Source organism: Daktulosphaira vitifoliae, unplaced genomic scaffold (assembly GCF_025091365.1).
Source record: "Daktulosphaira vitifoliae isolate Bord-2020 unplaced genomic scaffold, ASM2509136v1 Scaffold_4, whole genome shotgun sequence".
Taxonomy (NCBI): Eukaryota; Metazoa; Arthropoda; class Insecta; order Hemiptera; family Phylloxeridae; genus Daktulosphaira; species Daktulosphaira vitifoliae.
This window is the reverse complement of record NW_026099575.1, coordinates 27742239-27761813: the sequence shown is the minus strand read 5'-3', so window position 1 is coordinate 27761813 and position 19575 is coordinate 27742239. Positions and strand designations below refer to the sequence as shown.

The 19575-nt window shown below is 25.3% G+C and overlaps 1 protein-coding gene across 2 annotated transcripts in view; it reads right to left on the bottom strand.

Annotated features, from left to right (window-relative positions):
- LOC126905113 (uncharacterized) overlaps positions 1-12509 on the bottom strand; it is a 53156-nt gene extending 40647 nt beyond the window's left edge. The window contains exon 1 of one of the 2 annotated variants that reach the window (XM_050684542.1): positions 12379-12509. In XM_050684542.1, coding sequence (XP_050540499.1) covers positions 12379-12420 — 42 coding nt within the window. In that variant the 5' untranslated portion in view covers positions 12421-12509. Of the gene's footprint in view, positions 1-1097; positions 1228-12378 lie in introns of those variants that run through there. The other variant, XM_050684543.1, reaches the window with a different exon arrangement.
- Between the last annotated feature and the right edge of the window lie 7066 nt (positions 12510-19575).

Sequence of the window (19575 nt, the reverse complement as noted above, 5' to 3'; positions counted from 1 at the left end):
AATTGTCCAATATTTAATTTATTTTCAAGCTTATTTTATGAATTATTATAATAGTAATTATTTTTTATTACATACATAATAATTTATATTGAATAATTTAATGTAAAGATTGATTCACGCTTAAGAAACATTGTTGAAAACAAAAGTTAGCAACATAGTCATCAACAAATTACAATTTTGTTTTGTACCAATACAATTATTTAAATAAAATGAAAATATTTTTTTATATTTATAACTTATTATTTTTCTACTTTATTAATTTTTTGAATTCTTACAATTATTCTTTAAAATATTTTGTAATACTTAGTGATGATTTTAAGTTGGTTACTACTTGAATCGTCAATTTTATCTTCATCGTTGAAGCTCTGATTGAACGAATTGTATCTTAATCCAAATTTAAAATAAAAAAAAGTAATAGCATAGTCAATCTTTAGTTTTATATGTTTTTGGTTGGGTTTAATTAATTTATTATCATTGATCAACAAACCTTTAACTCTACATAGACCGTTTATAAATCTAGCGATATTAGTGTCTATAGGCTTTTGGTCAACGTGTCTTTCTTTAAATTCCTCAAGAGTATCGTCAAATTTTACAATATCGATTATACTATTAAACTTACTATCAATATTATGCATATTACAATTTACTATTCCAGCGTTATCATCTATAAATGTTTTGAATTTTTCAAGATTTTCAAGCACAGCTTTTTCCTCAAAGTTAAAAAACTTAAGGCCGTTTATCATATGGACTATCAAAATTTTCAACATAGTTATACTTTTCCATAATTTTTTTAAGCCACTCGATTTTCTTTTATACCAATATGAATTCTTATAGTGAATTGCTGCATTTGTATACTTCTTATAAAGTTGTTCCATAAGACAGACATAAACTGAATTTAATATTATACCACCATATTTGTACGACAATTCGATTTCAGAACGAGCTAAACAGCTTATCCAGATATGTTTTTTATTTGTTAATGCTTCATCATTTTCATAATAATAATTATATCTAAATGATCCCCATCCTGAAGTAATCACAACTGTCATTTTCTCCTCGTCATTTGGATAATCGTTACAACTTGAATCAGATATCAGGTAAAGTGTAATAAATATTGAGAACATTAAAATTAAATTCATTCTTATTAATATAATGAAATTAAAATTCGATAAATGTGTAAAACTTTTCAATGATTTAAATGAATTGGATCTAGAATTAATCGTTTTTATATATTGTATGTATTAGCAAATAATTATTATTAGACCTAATATTAAATTGTACGCATTTATTTTAAATAAATATGACACTTAATATAATTTTGCATGTTAATAAAGTGAAATACTTATTTTAAAACTACTTAAATTGCTGTTAAATACAACTGAATAAGTTTTATATTTCTTACTAAAATAAATGATGTACTTGATTTTCGCGAGAAATTATGATCTTGAAGTAAATAAATAATTTAGTTGTTATTTCTTTGGAGCACACATTTTGATACATGATTGAATATAAAATAAATGTAATAATAAGTCATATCCTTACAAAATTGATCAGAATCAGAAGGTTTTATCTCACGTGTTTTCAAAAATAACTTTTTTGTAAAAAAAGTTATTTATTTTTCTATTATTCAACCAATATAATTACTTAAAAAATCAAGTGNACAAACGACAAACGACAAACAACAAACAAACATACAAGTGAAACTAATATAAGCGTGTTAAAAAAAAGTTAGCAACATAGTCATCAACAAATTACAATTTTGTTTTGTACCAATACAATTATTTAAATAAAATGAAAATATTTTTTTTATATTTATAACTTATTATTTTTCTACTTTTATTAATTTTTTTAATTCTTACAATTATTCTTTAAAATTTTTTGTAATACTTAGTGATGATTTTAAGTTGGTTACTACTTGAATCGTCAATTTTTTCTTAATCGTTGAAGCTCTGATTGAACGAATTGTATCTTAATCCAAATTTAAAATAAAAAAAAGTAATACCATAGTCAATCTTTAGTTTTATATGTTTCTGGTCGGGTTTAATTAAATCATTATCATTGATCAACAAACCTTTAACTCTACATAGACCGTTTATAAATCTAGCGATATTAGAGTCTATAGGCTTTTGGTCAACATGTCTTTCTTTAAATTCCTCAAGAGTATTGTCAAATTTTACAATATCGATTATACTATTAAACCTACTATCAATATTATGATTATTACAATTTACTATTTCAGTGTTATCATCTATAAATTTTTTGAAATTTTCAAGATTATTAAGCACAGCTTTTTCCTCAAAGTTGAAAAACTTAAGGGCGTTTATCATATGGACTATCAAAATTTTCAACATAGTTATACTTTTCCATAATTTTTTTAAGCCACTCGATTTTCTTTTATACCAATATAAATTCTTATAGTGATTTGCTGCATTTGTATTCTTCTTATAAAGTTGTTCCATAAGACAGACATAAACTGAATTTAATATTATACTACCATATGTGTACCGTGATTCGTCTGGCTCATTGTATAAAAAACCTGTTTGAATAAATTTGTTATTCGCTTTTTTTTCAGAATTTTCATAAAAAGTAATCTGTTTAAATGAATGCCATCCATCCAAACCTATAATTGAGCTTACCTGTTCTGCATTTGGCTTATCATTACAATTTGACTCAGATATTAGGCACAGTGTAATGAATATTGAGAAAATTAAAATTAAATTCATACTTCTTAATACAATAAAGCTAAAATTCGATAAATGTGTAAAACTTTTCAAAGACTATAATTAAGTGTATCTAGAATCCATCGTTTTTATACATCGTGTTAGCAGCAAAACTATTTTGGGAAGTAATATTATGTTGTGCGTACTTCATCTACTCACTCAAACATGAAACTAAAATTAATTTTTTGGTAATATAGAGAAATAATTATTTTAGAACTTCTAGAATTATTGTTACATACAGTTTAAAATGTTTTATATTCCATGTAAAAAAAAATTATTTCTTTATAAGAAATTATAATTATTTTTTCGATATTAAAACGTTATTACATTTTTTACATTTAGCGTTTGTAATGACTGGAGGCTACGTCATTTAAATAAAATATTATAATATAATTTTTGGAAATAATACATTTATGTATATTGTTTTACGTTATTAATAACCTATAATAATTATATTTAATGTTTATTGATATCACACATTTTTCTTATTATGTTTGTCATATAATCTGAGTTTAAATTCAATTAGTAAAATTTAAGATCAGAACGCTGTTGCAAAGATTGTTAGTCGATTAAGGTCTGTTTAAAGAAGTTGATTAGATTATATCAGCAAGTATCAATGTAGACTCGAGTTTGAATAACTCTTAACCTCTACAATACCACTCCTTACCCTGACAGCAACAAACAATAAAAAATACATTTTGAAAAAGATGTCTTAAAATATTATTTGAAAAACACAACATAAAAATTAAAATAAATAAAATTTTGTTTTAAATTAATTATTGACATATCTGATGGTACCTAATATCAATTGCCAATTTCGATTATCAATAGATATACTTTTTGCATTGTCAGTTATGTACTGAAACTTAAATTAATGTAATATTGTTTATTAATTCAAAAGGAATCATTTGAAAAGACGGAACCTAAATTATTTTTGAGTTATGGTTTCGATTTTTAATTAAATTTTTTTCATAATTTCGGTTAATAACAGTATTTCAAGAAATGTTGAAATTATCTAAAAATTGTAAAAAAAACCCCTTACTTTAGTCATTAAAAAATATTTCAAGTTGGCTATTGTTTTCAGGAAATTTATTAATAGTCTATAGCTCACACGATTTTATAATAATATAAAATCGTTAGGTATTCCTTTATAAATCATATCAAAATTTTCATCATTTTTCTGCGGAGCCAAAAAACTGTAAAATTTTTCTTGCATTGGTTAGAACATTATTATAATACACGTGCAGGTAGAATATCACTTTTATAAATTATAATACATTTTATTTATATGGATCATACGCCATTGCATAACTAAATGTGAGTAATATGAATGATTATATTCAATAATTATTTAACTCAGAAATCATAAAAATTGGTTATTGGTATTTAACTATTTAGTTATATTTATCAAATTAAACAATCTATTTTCAGGTTAACAAAAATTATTTTTCATTTAACAAATTTTAAAGTGATAAAGAAATTATTGTTGATTAGTAGTTTCCCATATTAAGTCGTACGGCAGAGTTTTATTCCACTTTTATTTGGTATGGATTTTTTAAAACAGCCTAAGCGGCGACAAATATAAATTTTTATCTTTATTTTTATTATTATTTTAACCAATAATACAGATACATCATATTGTGAAATTTGTCAGTAGTTACGCATTATTTAGTGATGAAAACCTTTTGATTGAAATGTTATCAAATTTGACTCTGTTACAATGGAACATATAAGACACATTAAAAATGTAGGACTACATATTTACTACTAGGAATACCACATTTATTACGTTTCTGTTAATAACGAATTTTAAATTAATTTGAATTTCTATTAATGACATAGGATTATAGAGTTAGTTATAAAATTAATGGACGTTATTTAAACGGTTTATTGATAAAGAAATAACTGGACATTCATCATTTTTAGTAAAATCTTTAATGTGTCTATGACATACGATCTCATTATAATATAAAATCGTTAGATATTCCGAAATAAACTTTATTAACATAATTTTAGCTTCGATGCGAAGCTGAGAAGGTATTAATAATTCATGGCCCATTTATCAGATTATTGTTGATTCTGATTTTATGAAAACCAAATATTGATGCATATCTATTTTAAATCCATAGTTTTAAACGCATATGGTTGATCGAATAAAATAATTACAAGAACAAAGTTATTTGAAAATTTTTATCTATTATATCATCAACTAAAAATTGTGGTCTCAAAAAAAATATAAAAATTATGTTAGGTTTTTTTTTTCCTGAAAGGTTGCAAAAAAAGTTATTTAATTACATATTATTGTAAAGCTTTTTTAATCAAATAATATTTTCCTTTATAAATATGAAAAGTATTTAGCAATTTTAGGAGAAAATTAGTTATTTTTAATTGATCTTTCAGTATTATATTACAGAAATTTTATTTGTTCTTGAAGGAGAGTGATAGTTCAGGTCAAATTTCTTATTGATACACACTATTTAGTATTAAGATCAACTAATATGAATATCTATATTTCATTATTGTACTCGGTATGATTAAAATAAATTTTATAAATGCAAAAATACCCAAGCCCTGATAGTATCACTTTTGAGTAGAATTAATGTACTACACAATAATGTAAAAACGTAGAAAGGATAAACTTTTGATTGAAATGTTATCAAATTTGACTCTGTTACAATGGAACATATAAGACCCATTAAAAATGTAGGACTTCATATTTACTACTTGGAATACCACATTTATTCCGTTTCTGTTAATAACGAATTTTAAATAAATTTGAATTTCTATTAATAACATAGGATAATAGAGTTAGTTATGAAATTAATCGACGTTCTTTAAACGGTTTATTTATAAAGAAATAACTGGACCCTCATCATTTTTAGTCAAATCTTTAATGTGTCTATGACTTATACGATTTCATTGTTATAAAAAATCGTTGGATATTCCGAAATAAACCGTATTAAGATTTCCATTATGTTTTGTAATAAACCTTGAAAAAATGTGGCATACACATTCAGGATGAGATCATAATTTTGATAGGACATTAGGTGAAAATTAATAACAAAAAAACATCAACAATATAAATACTACTATTTAATAATAAACTATTGTTCAACAGACACTGGCCGCAAAAAGGTATTAACTATGNGTTCAACAGACACTGGCCGCAAAAAGGAATTAACTATAAATAGTACACACAATAAATCTGAACGAAAATGAACCAAAAGTAAAAGAATATTTCTAGATTTTATAATTATCGAATCAAATACTGAAATAAGTCTGGTAAATATTGTTTTGAACAATCTAAAGGAATATGTCATACAGATATCTAAATGTGATACAAATTTTAACAATTGCCGCACAGCCGACGTCCGCTTGCTGCAATACAACGTCGAGTGTTTTTCCCGTCGACGAAGTGAAGACATCAGGTCGTACGCCACTGACTCCGGACGAACCAATTCCACACAAGTTCACCGTCTCCATCAACTCAGTTGTCACGTTAAGAGCTATGCGACGCTGGCCAGCATTGCAATATTACTACAAATAATAAGTACGAGCGTGTCGGTAGTACTGTAGCTGAGTTCAATTAAAGTACAACCTGCGCTGGTGGTACCCAATAGAGATCCCCTGGAACCAAGTAGTGCTTATTCGCATGCCACTGGGGGTAACTATTTACATTTAACTCGAGTTCCTAAAATTCACTAGTCCAACTAATGTCGCACGGCCAACGACCAGCCGCCATAAATGTACTTTGAATTCCTTTACATATTGTCACACAACCGACTGTATCAACACAACATTTTATTCCGATTACTTGCATTCGCTATAAACTCTAGTATCTGCGTTATTATTATTTTTTTACTTTTGTTAAGTCGCTATTTAGGGGTTGAGCCTAAATGCCCGTCAACAGTATTTTAAGGGACCAACGGGGGATAGCTGGCTAGGCTATATCTACCTTAGATACTGAAGTTTCCTATTTAATTTATATTCCCTTAGAGGAACTACCAAGGGTAGCACTAAAAAAAATATATATATATATATATATATATAACACTCTTGGTTAACAACGATATAAATAAATATTTATTAAGTGATTGAAATATTGAATAGATAATACAACCTGCTGGACACCTCGAGATGATGTAATCCAACAGGGAGCTAACGGCGGCACACACACACTGTTGATGATAGGGATATCTAATTATGGCACATTGGCCGTGAATTGCAAAAGTATTTATGTGTGCAGTCCGCCTCCCATAAGTATATTGTTGTATGTCACTGTGTTAATTATACATATATATAATATATATATGTATAATTAATATATATTATATATATGTCTATTAAACGATATAATGATGTTATGAGAGACAGAGATATGGGCACACGCAAATGTGATCGTATCGCTTTTCTTTGTTCGTTAATTTTTTAACGTATTTTCATTTAGTTTTTTTAATTCTTTTCACAAAAATAAATATCTCTACGCTACTTCAGTGCAACTTGCGAGTTGACTACATTATTACGTCAATTGACACCTTCTGGCAAATTTAATAATTATCGTTTTTAAACCCTGAAATAATTGTCCAATGGAATGCGAGATTTATAATTCCATGTAGTAATTCACTTGTGCTCTTGAATATGCCACTAGGTGTTAGACATTTATTAAATCCGCACATATTATTTATTTTATCAAACACATTAATTTGTTGTTTCGTTTTAATTTGAATAAATGAAAAAAAAATTTATTTTATTTTAATAAATAAATTTTTTTTTGAAAACACTAATCCTTATGAAATTGATAGAATTAAAATTTCAAAAAAAAAAAAAAAACCACTAAAGACAATGAGCTTTATTTTGATATACAATCTATCAAAATCCACTGTAAAAACCTAAATATAGGAAGAGTTCGAAAGGGAATATTTTCATCTCAATTTATGAAAATGTTCCGGAAAAATTACGATCTTCAAACCAAAGTTAAGGTTAAGCTTTTCGAGAGTATTACAATATTAAAAATAAAGTTTTTAGCATTTGAGTATAATTTTTTACACGAATTTGTTGAAGATGGTCACAAAAGAAAAACAAGTCAATTTATTATGAGCCAAAAAACCCCGTCTGTAAAATAAAAGGAACAAATAGAGAGAAAAAAATAAGACTTTTCTAAAAAAAATTATTACACCTATAACTATTATAATTTGAGAATACGGTGAACGTCTTCTGGTACCCGCCGGCCTCAGAAATTATCATTTAATTACTATGAGTATATGCCCCAAAAAAGCGACTGGTTTTAAACAGTTAGACTTGCAAAGACGTCACAGACACTTCCGAATGATATGGCACTTCGTATCAAATTATCAAATTATCATAATAAACACCAATACCAAATATAATATCATACCATGAATATTTCATAAAAGAATACAAAAATACAAAAAAAAAAAAAAATGAAGAGCTATTTTTTAACGTTACGCATAGAATTAGTAAAATTACAATTTATTGTTGATTTTAACAAATTCGCATCGAAGCATTTATTAGTTTAGTGAATTAATCACAGTCGGGTATCTTCTACACTTGTGCAAACTATGCCACGCCTTCAATATTTTGTGACATAATTGTTGGTTTTTTTCAATGAAAATTAAATTACTAGCACTAGAATAATACTTAAAATTGCAATTATTGCATGGGGTAATAGCAATAAAAGATTTACTAAATAACTAACCACAAAACCATTTATTTTTCTTAAAAATGATTAAGTCATACGAATGAAAATTTGAATATAAGGTTAGGTTTGAAGATAAATAAATGAGACTATATAAATTTATGAAAACTTGATCTTTTACCTGCTCACAGGAGTGAATTCAAAATTGCAACTTTTACACAAAAATCAATTTTTTTAACTTAACTTTTGTAAATGTTAATATATACCTATTTTATCTTATATACTTTTTTTTTTGAGTCGGTTAACTTCCCCTTATATAGGGCGCCTTCAAAAATTAAAAAATACGTATATAAAAATAGAATTTTTTCAACTTAACTTTTGAAAATGTTCCGGGAATACCGAATCTTTTAAATATATATTAAATTAAATCTTAGGTTACATACTATAGTTAAAAAAAACAAATTTTCCGACGACCTATCTTCTATGTGTAAATGGACGTCGAAGTCGAACAGATAATATGAGTTAATTGTGCTTTTGGGATAAACCACCAATTTCTTAAAATTAAACACTATATACAGATTAGTTTTGAAGCGTTTTTTATGATAGTAATTTTAATCACGGTCAGATATCATCTGTACTTGTCCCAACTATGCCACGACCACTCTGTGTTGAGTTTCTTTATTATTAACATTAAATAACTAATACTAGAATAATACTCAAAATTGTTATTATTGCATAAGCTGATAGCAAAAAAGGTTTACTAAATAACATTACACAACACCTTATGTTATTTATTTCTTTTACTAATTTTATTATTATTTACCGTCCGAAAAAGGGAGAAACCAGTATCATAAACAAAGATTTGACACGTTCGAATAATTATAAATGAAAAACAAAAGTTCTGGTTTGATTATAAATAATTGAGACATAAAATCAACTTACTATTATTTATTTTCAAAAAAAAACACACACACATATTAGACAATAAAATTTAGATTTAGATGTTTGACATTAAATTTGAAGATCATTAAATAATTTCAAACATTCATCTATATTCTTCATTCGATTGATAAAAGTTATGTTCCATGGTGACTCGTCCAGTTTTTCTTCATCCTTAAAGTTCTGATTAAACATTTTGTAGGTGAATCCAAATTGTATATAAAAAACATTAATGCCATTGTCAATTTTTTGTTTAATATCTTCCTGGTAGGGATTTATTAGTTCATTATCATTAATACCCCAATGTTTAACGCCACATAAGGAATTAATAAAATTAAAGATATCAGTTTCTACACCAACTTCAACAACGTGTCTTTTTTTAAATACCATTAGAGTATTGTCAAATTCTACAATATCGATTATACTATTAAACTTATTATCAATATTATGCTTATTACAATTTACTATTTCAGCGTTATCATCTATAAACGTTTTGAATCTTTCAAGATTTTTAAGCACAGCTTTTTCCTCAAAGTTAAAAAACTTAAGGCCATTTATCATATGGATTATCAATTTTTTCAACATAGTTATACTTCTCCATAATTCGTGTAAGCCACTCGATTTTGTATTATGATCATTTAAATTCTTATAGTAATTTGCTGCAATTCTAAACTTCTTATAAAGTTGTTCCATAAGAGAGAGATAAAATGTATTTAATATTATACCACAATCTTTGTACGAAAAATGTTCTATATTATTGTCTAAAGAAAATACCGAGATACTATTTTCATCTGTTTCTCCTTTACAATCTTCGTAATAAGAATTCAGCGTTAACGATCTCCATGCTGAAGAACAAATAACTACATCTAACATTTCTTGAGTTAGTTTATCGTTACATCTTGAATCAGCTATAAGGTTAAGTGTAATTAGTATTGACAACATTAAAATTAAATTCATTCTTATTAATTTAATGAAATTAAAATTCGATAAATGTGTAAAACTTTTCTATGATTTAAATGAATTGTATCTAGAATTAACCGTCTTTATATATAGTAGGTAGCAGCAAATAATTATTATTAGACCTAATATTAAATTGTACGCACTTATATTGTATGTGTTACATACAGCTGAATAATTTTTATATTTCTTATAATAATTATTATATACTTGTTTTTGTGCAAGAAATTATAAGTGTTTTTTTATATTAAAATATTTAGCGTTATTAGTCATTGGAGGCTACCTTTTTAAAATAAAATTTTTTAATATAATTTTTGGAAAGAATATATTTATGTTTTAATGACTATTGTTTTACATTATCAATAACATAACGATATTTAATGTTTATTTATATTAAATATTTTTTTTATTGTGTTTAATAAGCCTGAAGTATTTATTACTAACCGTAACTGCTCTTCAATCGGCTTATTATTACAATTTTAATCAGATATTAGGTATAGTGTAATAAATATTGAGAAAATTAAAATTAAATTTTTTTAATTTAATCAAGTTAAAATTCGATAAATGTGTAAAATTTTTCTAAGATTTGAATTAAATATATCTAATCTGCCAGAGTTAAATTAATACATATCATCTAACAGTTGGTATTATAAAGATATAATTCTAAAATATAAAAATATGTAATCAATACGTGTATAATTAATATATATCTGCTCTTTTTGTTTAAAAACTTTCACTCCTTACCTCCAATCATTACTTTAAATTTTTAATAACTTCTGAAATACTGGTCCAAATATTGTTATTTATCAATTATTTTCTTAATTAGATTATTTCCTATTTTATAAGCTAGTTAAAAATGTATGTTGCCTAAAAAATTAATTGAAGTTGACATCCCTAATATGACATTTATATTTCTTATCTTTTCTTTATTATTACATAATCATCCCTTTAGTAACAAGGGATAATTCTACAAATTAATTAATTAATTAAAAATAAATAAAAAATATAGGTAACTAAATAAAGCAAAAAATTGTCCAATAATATATTTATTTTAAGCTTATTTTATGAGTTATTATAATAGTAATTACTTTTTATTACATACATAATAATTTATATTGAATAATTTAATGTAAAGATTGATTCACGCTTAAGAAACATTGTTGAAAACAAAAGTTAGCAACATAGTCATCAACAAATTACAATTTTGTTTTATACCAATACAATTATTTAAATAAAATGAAAATATTTTTTTGAAACTGATAAATAATTATTTTAATATTTTTTATTAATTTTTTGAAATCTTACAATTTTTCATGAAGATTCATCATTATAGAAATTCTGAGAGAAATTAAATTTTTCTTCATCCTCAATGTTCTGATTGAACATATTGTATTTGAATCCAAATTGTCCATAAAATGAATAAATACCATCTTTAATTATTGTTTTAAAATCATCCTGTTCAGGATCAATTAATTTTTTATCATTTATTTTCCAATCATTAACTCCACATAAGGAATTAATAAATTTAACAATAGCGGGTTCTACACCGACTTCAACAATGTGTTTTGCTTTAAATTGTGTAAGATTATTGTCAAATTTTACAATATCGATTATACTATTAAACTTATTACGAATATTATGATTATTACAATTTACTATTCCAGCGTTATCATCTATAAATGTTTTGAATTTTTCAAGATTTTCAAGCACAGCTTTTTCCTCAAAGTTAAAAAACTTAAGGCCGTTTATCATATGGACTATCAAAATTTTCAACATAGTTATACTTTTCCATAATTTTTTTAAGCCACTCGATTTTCTTTTATACCAATATGAATTCTTATAGTGAATTGCTGCATTTGTATACTTCTTATAAAGTTGTTCCATAAGACAGACATAAACTGAATTTAATATTATACCACCATATTTGTACGACAATTCGATTTCAGAACGAGCTAAACAGCTTATCCAGATATGTTTTTTATTTGTTAATGCTTCATCATTTTCATAATAATAATTATATCTAAATGATCCCCATCCTGAAGTAATCACAACTGTCATTTTCTCCTCGTCATTTGGATAATCGTTACAACTTGAATCAGATATCAGGTAAAGTGTAATAAATATTGAGAACATTAAAATTAAATTCATTCTTATTAATATAATGAAATTAAAATTCGATAAATGTGTAAAACTTTTCAATGATTTAAATGAATTGGATCTAGAATTAATCGTTTTTATATATTGTATGTATTAGCAAATAATTATTATTAGACCTAATATTAAATTGTACGCATTTATTTTAAATAAATATGACACTTAATATAATTTTGCATGTTAATAAAGTGAAATACTTATTTTAAAACTACTTAAATTGCTGTTAAATACAACTGAATAAGTTTTATATTTCTTACTAAAATAAATGATGTACTTGATTTTCGCGAGAAATTATGATCTTGAAGTAAATAAATAATTTAGTTGTTATTTCTTTGGAGCACACATTTTGATACATGATTGAATATAAAATAAATGTAATAATAAGTCATATCCTTACAAAATTGATCAGAATCAGAAGGTTTTATCTCACGTGTTTTCAAAAATAACTTTTTTGTAAAAAAAGTTATTTATTTTTCTATTATTCAACCAATATAATTACTTAAAAAATCAAGTGATTTGATTAATTATCATAGAAATATAGAGTAGTGCAATAGTAGTATTGACGTGATAAAAATTATCTGATCATTTTATTACTCATATTATTGTGTATTAAAAGAAAATATTGTAAACTTTGATCACAATTAAACAATATGTCAACACAAATATCTGGAAACACTAATGATGTTGATCCCATAATTAAATTTTAAAAAAGTATAAAAAGACGGGTTAACGTGGTCTAAAAAAACACTCGCACAAAGAATCTCTTAATGTCACTTTCTTCAACCGCATCATCAGCGTAAACAAATACATTGTAATAAAAAAAAAAAAAAAATTTATTTCATGAAGACTTATTCAAATGTAATCAAAAAATACTAGATATAATTCATAATATAAAAAGTAAAATTAAAATAAGTACTTTTGGTAAAACTGAATCTATAAAGAGCAGAATTCATTTGCTATTTTACGGTTGGCGATTGCTCTGATTTCTTTGTAAATTAAGACTTTATACATATATGTGTAAATATTTCTTTTCTTTGGTATTGTGTTAGTAAAAAAACTCTCAGAACACTTATCCCCGATATAAAAAGTAACTCGAGAAAAATAAGAATTAAGCTTAAGATCATAAGAGTCTAATTTAATATCTCTTCAAACAACTACATATATACTGATATCAGATTTTTTTTTTTTTTCATTATTTGTACACTTTTGAGTTACTACAGCACTTGTGTTATTCTTAGAATTTGAAACTTTTGTGCTATATAAATTATTGACATGATGCCCCGCGACCGTGTCACCTTTATCAGCCGTCGAACTTCTAAATTTTATTTTAACGTACTTTTTTTTCAACTATTAAATAATTGAATTTGTAAAAAATATTATTTAAATAAAACATAATATTTAGACGACTATAAAAGTAATAAGAGAGAAAAAAATTCAAATTTTGTTTTATATTTTACATACAACACAAATATTTGTCCTCTTTGTAATTTTTATACATTTCACATTAAATGGTTATATCTAGGTCAATTTTTGAATGTTTAAAAAGTATTTAAAGCTCTTAAAAAATATTATCTGAAGGTGTTTATTTTTCCAAATCCTATTCTAGTATTGGAACATTTTGATACAAAGTCAAAAATGCATATTTTTTTCCTTTGCTTTTTAACTCTTGTGAGGTTTTTATGTTTTTTATATATTCAAGTTTATTTAAAGTACAAAACCAATTTGGAATTAATTGTACTTTGTAACATAATCTTGTGATAACAATGAGTGAGTTACCAACTTAATGCAAAAGAAGGCAAACGTATTTTTGCTCTATAATTATTTTTATTCAAATATAAAATGAAACAATAATATATGATACGTTTATGGGAAAATTTATACCAACATTTATGTAAAATATTGCAAAATAATAATATTAATTTCGTTATACATTTTTTTCGTTTAATGATTTTAAATTCAATACCATTAAAAATATTATGAAAAAAAAAACAAGAAGAAATATCATGTAATACAAAAATTACACACATTAGTCCACAATACTAACACTAGGTCACAGAGACAAAATTAATTTCGGTATCACATAACAATATTTTCTTATTCTGTATCATTATTTGTGTTATTCGTATATTGCATGTATTAATTTTCTACTTTAATTGTTTTTTTTCGCTATTTAATTGAAAAATTAATTTAAAAAAAATTAAGAAAACATAATTAAAATTTGAAAGAAATGTGCTTTAATATTAATAAAAATTAAAAAAAACATTTTTGAAGTATGAAAATAATTCATTTACCACAAAAATTTATTATTATGAATTATTAACAAGAAGAAATATCATATACTACAAAAATTACCCACATTAATCTATCATATTGACCCAATATTACAGTGACGAAAATTTTTATTTAATTGCTATAAAAAATTTATAATTAAATATAAATTAAACTCATCAAACAGTACACAAAAAATTATTATTCGCCAATAACATCATAATAGGCACCAAAGTCTTATTATAAAAAACTAGCATAACATTATTTAAAAAATAATATGTTTTTAAAATATATTTTGAATATTATAGTTATGGAGATTTTAATTAAAAGGTTAAAAAAAGATAAAAATATAGCTTAATTAACAGAGGAAAGAATGTTTAAAAGTTTATATACCAAAACCAAAATCTTTGCAGAAATGTTGAATGCCATTTTGTATTTTCATTTGTGAATTAAGATGGTAAGGATTGAATTTGTTAGTATTATTCCCTATAGGAACATCAAGATCAGTTAATTTTTTTATGTATTCATCTATAAAATGTTTTAGTATTTCAGTATTCACTTTTCGTTGATTAATAAATGACGTGAGGTAATTTTCCTTGAAAAATTCTTCTTCAAATTTATAAAATAGTTTGTTAACAGCCACGTAATCGATTATGTTATTTTTTTTAAAACAAGTGTCATTAAATTTTATTTTTGTGTTAAGATTTTCGTAAAAATCATTGTATTGTTCGAGATAATTTTTCACCTTACTTTGCTTCTGAAAAAATTCAAGGGAATTCAGCATACAAGAAAATAACGGCTTAAACATATTAAAGCTATCTCCAACTCTTTGCATTTGAGTCCATTTTTTACCGTCGTTTTCTGCTATGATATAACCTAAAACCATTTTTCTGAGCAAGCTATAAATTTTTTTCATTAAATATGCATATATTAAGTTCATAACGGTGAATCCATAAGCCAATTTAACTTTAAAGTTATTCCTATCAACTATATAACTTGTACCATAAATATTGACTTCATTTAGTAAATCATTTGAAATTGATTTTATATTTTTACCATCATTGAATTCAGATTGCATAATTAAAGTCCATCCATTGTGACTTAGAATATCGTTGTATACTATTACCTGATGTTCGTCAAATGTCGGTTTTATACATCCATAACAATTAACAATATCACAATACATTTGCATGATAACATATATTAAAAAACACAAGTTCATGATTGTTGATAGTGAAATACTTTGTTATAAGTAAAATAATTATAGGCACAAGAAAATTAAAATAATGTTCAATATAATTTTGTGATTTTAATTCTAATAATTTTGTAACATTTTTTTATTTGCACGTCCTACTTTGCGTATTTACTCAAATGTGAAACAAACAAATTTTATGATTCTTTTTACGAGAACTTCCATTTTGTAAATATGTTTACATGTCAGAATTATCCCATGTTCATTGTCCTACGTCAGTGAATCAATGTTTTTTTATGTGTCATCTTTTTTGTAGCAAGCGCCTCGCTTGGATGGTCAATTGTTCGGCCATTGTACGCCATAATTTGTATTATTTATTCGTTGCATCATTCTGCCGTGCTAAGCAAAAACAGGATAACTCCAAAATTTAAAAAAAATTTTTTTTGTTTCTATAGGTGNTTGTTCGGCCATTGTACGCCATAATTTGTATTATTTATTCGTTGCATCATTCTGCCGTGCTAAGCAAAAACAGGATAACTCCATTATTAAAAAAAATTTTTTTTTTGTTTCTATAGGTGAATTTAGTGGTTTTACGCCGATTTTTGATGTAAAAATAGCATATTTCCTATTAAAGCCCATCTAAAATTGAAATATAAAATAAGAAAATATACGGTAAGTTCAATATATTTGATGTTTTGTAAGGGAAAATACGGTAAAAGCGAAAACACGGTAAATCCAAATACTAAACAAAAACTTGGTATATCACATAAAAAATAATGGAGTTATCGTCTTTTGACTTATGTTCATACATTGGGAAAAAAGGGTATCTTGATTTACTGTTAAAAATGTTTTTTTGCGTTCCTGAAAAATCATGTTGACTGGAGTTATCCTTTTTTCGCTTAGCACGGCAGCAAAGTTCTTGTGCCCTTTACAGTGATTGGGCCCTGACCATTCAATTCAGTGCCATTCACTGACGTAGTGGCTTTTACACCGTCTGGTTTCATTTGAAATTATTAGCCTGCACTCTGAATCGTGATGTTCGACGACACTATTACCACAAGATCTCATATTCAATTGAGTTTTGTATTATTATTTAATGTTATTTATTATTTTCTTTTTAATTGAATTTAAATATTTGTTTTATGCCGCTTCGTGGGCCATTAGTATTTAAGGATCCTGCGTTACTCCTTAAATTTTAAGATATTAATTGAAGAACCTTTAATATTCGTCGTTATTTGTTATTTAATTATTGTCTAATCTCACCATTTATTGGATATGCGGTTAACTGGCATCTTCCTAGATGACCCCTCCTATAGTTAGCTGCTGCCTCGAACGAAACAATATCAATATTACAATGCACTAATAAATAATTGAGGACTTGGAGTATATAAGTAGCTATGTGCCATTTTCAAAGAAATTGAGATTTTACCATTAACTGAATTTATGTACCAACGCTAATAAAAAAATGCAATACCTAAAAACAGCACTAAGTTTCCTATTTACTTAAAGCCTTCAATTGTATAAAATTATGAGTTTATTTTCTAAAATAAAATGTAATTATTAACATAAATTGAAGAAAATAAAATAATTAACATAATTAACCCAAAGTATAATGTGATTTCAATAACTAAAAAAATATAATAAAACTTATAATCATAAATTTATAATAATATTTAGTTATTTATAGTTAATGACCAATTATTTAGCCGTAACTTAATTTATATGATTTTAGAACCCTTGTTCAATTTATAATAGAAATTAAAGATGTTGACTCTATTAATCATTTTATTAATATATAATAATTTTTTACAAATACTGATTGGTTACCAACTTTTACAAAAATTTTTAAATTAATTATTCAAGATTAATTAATTAATTTTTTTTTGAGTTTAGCCAAATTAATATTTTTTTAATATATTTTCTTTTAGTGACCATTTTCTTTTATAATGATCTTAAATTTTAACTTAAATATTTTAATTGTTTACAAATGTATTTATATTTATTTGTTATGAAATATTTTATATGTTATCGCTTATATCATGTAGGCTTGTCAATTTTATATTTTGAAATAGCAACATACATATTTAACCAGTTTATAAAATGAAAAAAAGTAAATAAAATATAATTAAGCAAATGGCTGGTCGATTAAAACCCTTAGACCAGTATGTCAGAAGTTATTAACATTTTTACTAATAAGTGGTAGGAGAAGTGAGGACGTAAACAGTAAACACATACATTTTTGCAGAGTAATGCAAACACCCAGAGTCTATGAAATAATGTGTTCATGAGATAAATGAAACATTGGACAAGAATTGTCATTGGAAGATTGATGATGAAACATTGGAAGAGCTATTGCAACAAGAATAAAAGAACACGAAAGAGACGTAGTTTAACAATGGACAGAAAAATCCACAGTAGCTAAACACGCCAAAATTAGTAGACACGAGATTCAATTTGACAAAGTCAAAATATTGAAAAAAGAAGCTCATTTTGATAAATGGATGTATAAAGAAGCATTAGAAACCGGAAAATGTCTAGAAAATTACAGCAGAGAAGATGGATTGACTATTAGCAAGACTTGGTTACCTATCATACATCAAGCAAATCAGCAGAGAAAATAACTTAATGAATAAAAAAACTACAATTAACCATCACAGAAAATGCCAAGAATCCCGTAAACATCAACAATAACAAAAACCGGATATAAACAACAAACTAACAGTTTGTATCAACAATACAACAACAAAAAATAACATTTACGTTATTAGTTATCAACTGATATAAAAAAACAAACCGTAGACAAGCTAACCCAACAGTATAATTACAACCACGAGCCTATAAATATTGCTCTGATGTGGATTTTGAAACGAGTCCGAAACGTTAGCTCATAACTGAAAACGAACTAACGAGGCAAAAACTGGTCAGAAATACCTTAAGTAATCGTGTGTAGTTCACTGTCGGTCACCGACTACTTGTAAATAATGGTAAGGTAACCATCAATTATCAATTATAAAAACATCTGGTGTCATCCCCTAGAGCTGTTCGAACTAAAACAAAAAAATTGTGAACAATTGGTGACGTTTCGTCAACTAGATTGTGTAAGATGGTTGAAAATGAAACTCTAAGAATAGTCCTTAGTTTTATCCTTATATTAATTTTACTGTGATATTATTCTATTTTTTTTATGTTTGTTACCACTTTTTCAGCTTTCACCGAACCCATTTCTTTCAGCAATACGTCAAAAGATCACAAATCGTATCAAGTCGAAGACACTACTCTCAAAAATTTAAACATTTCTTTCGTATTCCGTAATAGGGGTAATCCTCAAAAAGATTACATTTTTTTAAATCAGTAATTTTTGACTATTTTTAAACTTTTTTTTAAAACTGCTATAACTTTTTAAAAAATGGATAAGTTAAAACAATGCCTTTTTAAGTAATTTCCTATAAATTTGGTATATTTCTTAAAAATTTGACCCTAAAAAATTTTTTTGAAAAATATCCCCACCCTAGGGAACAAACACGTAACATTTTTAAATTAACTTTTAAAAATGTACCGGAAATACTGACACTTTTATATACGTATATCTTAAATTAAAGCTTGTATAATATACTTTAATTTGAATAAAAACAATTGTCCCCACGACTTATCTTTGTAGTGAAAACGGACTTCAATGTTAAAGAAAGAAG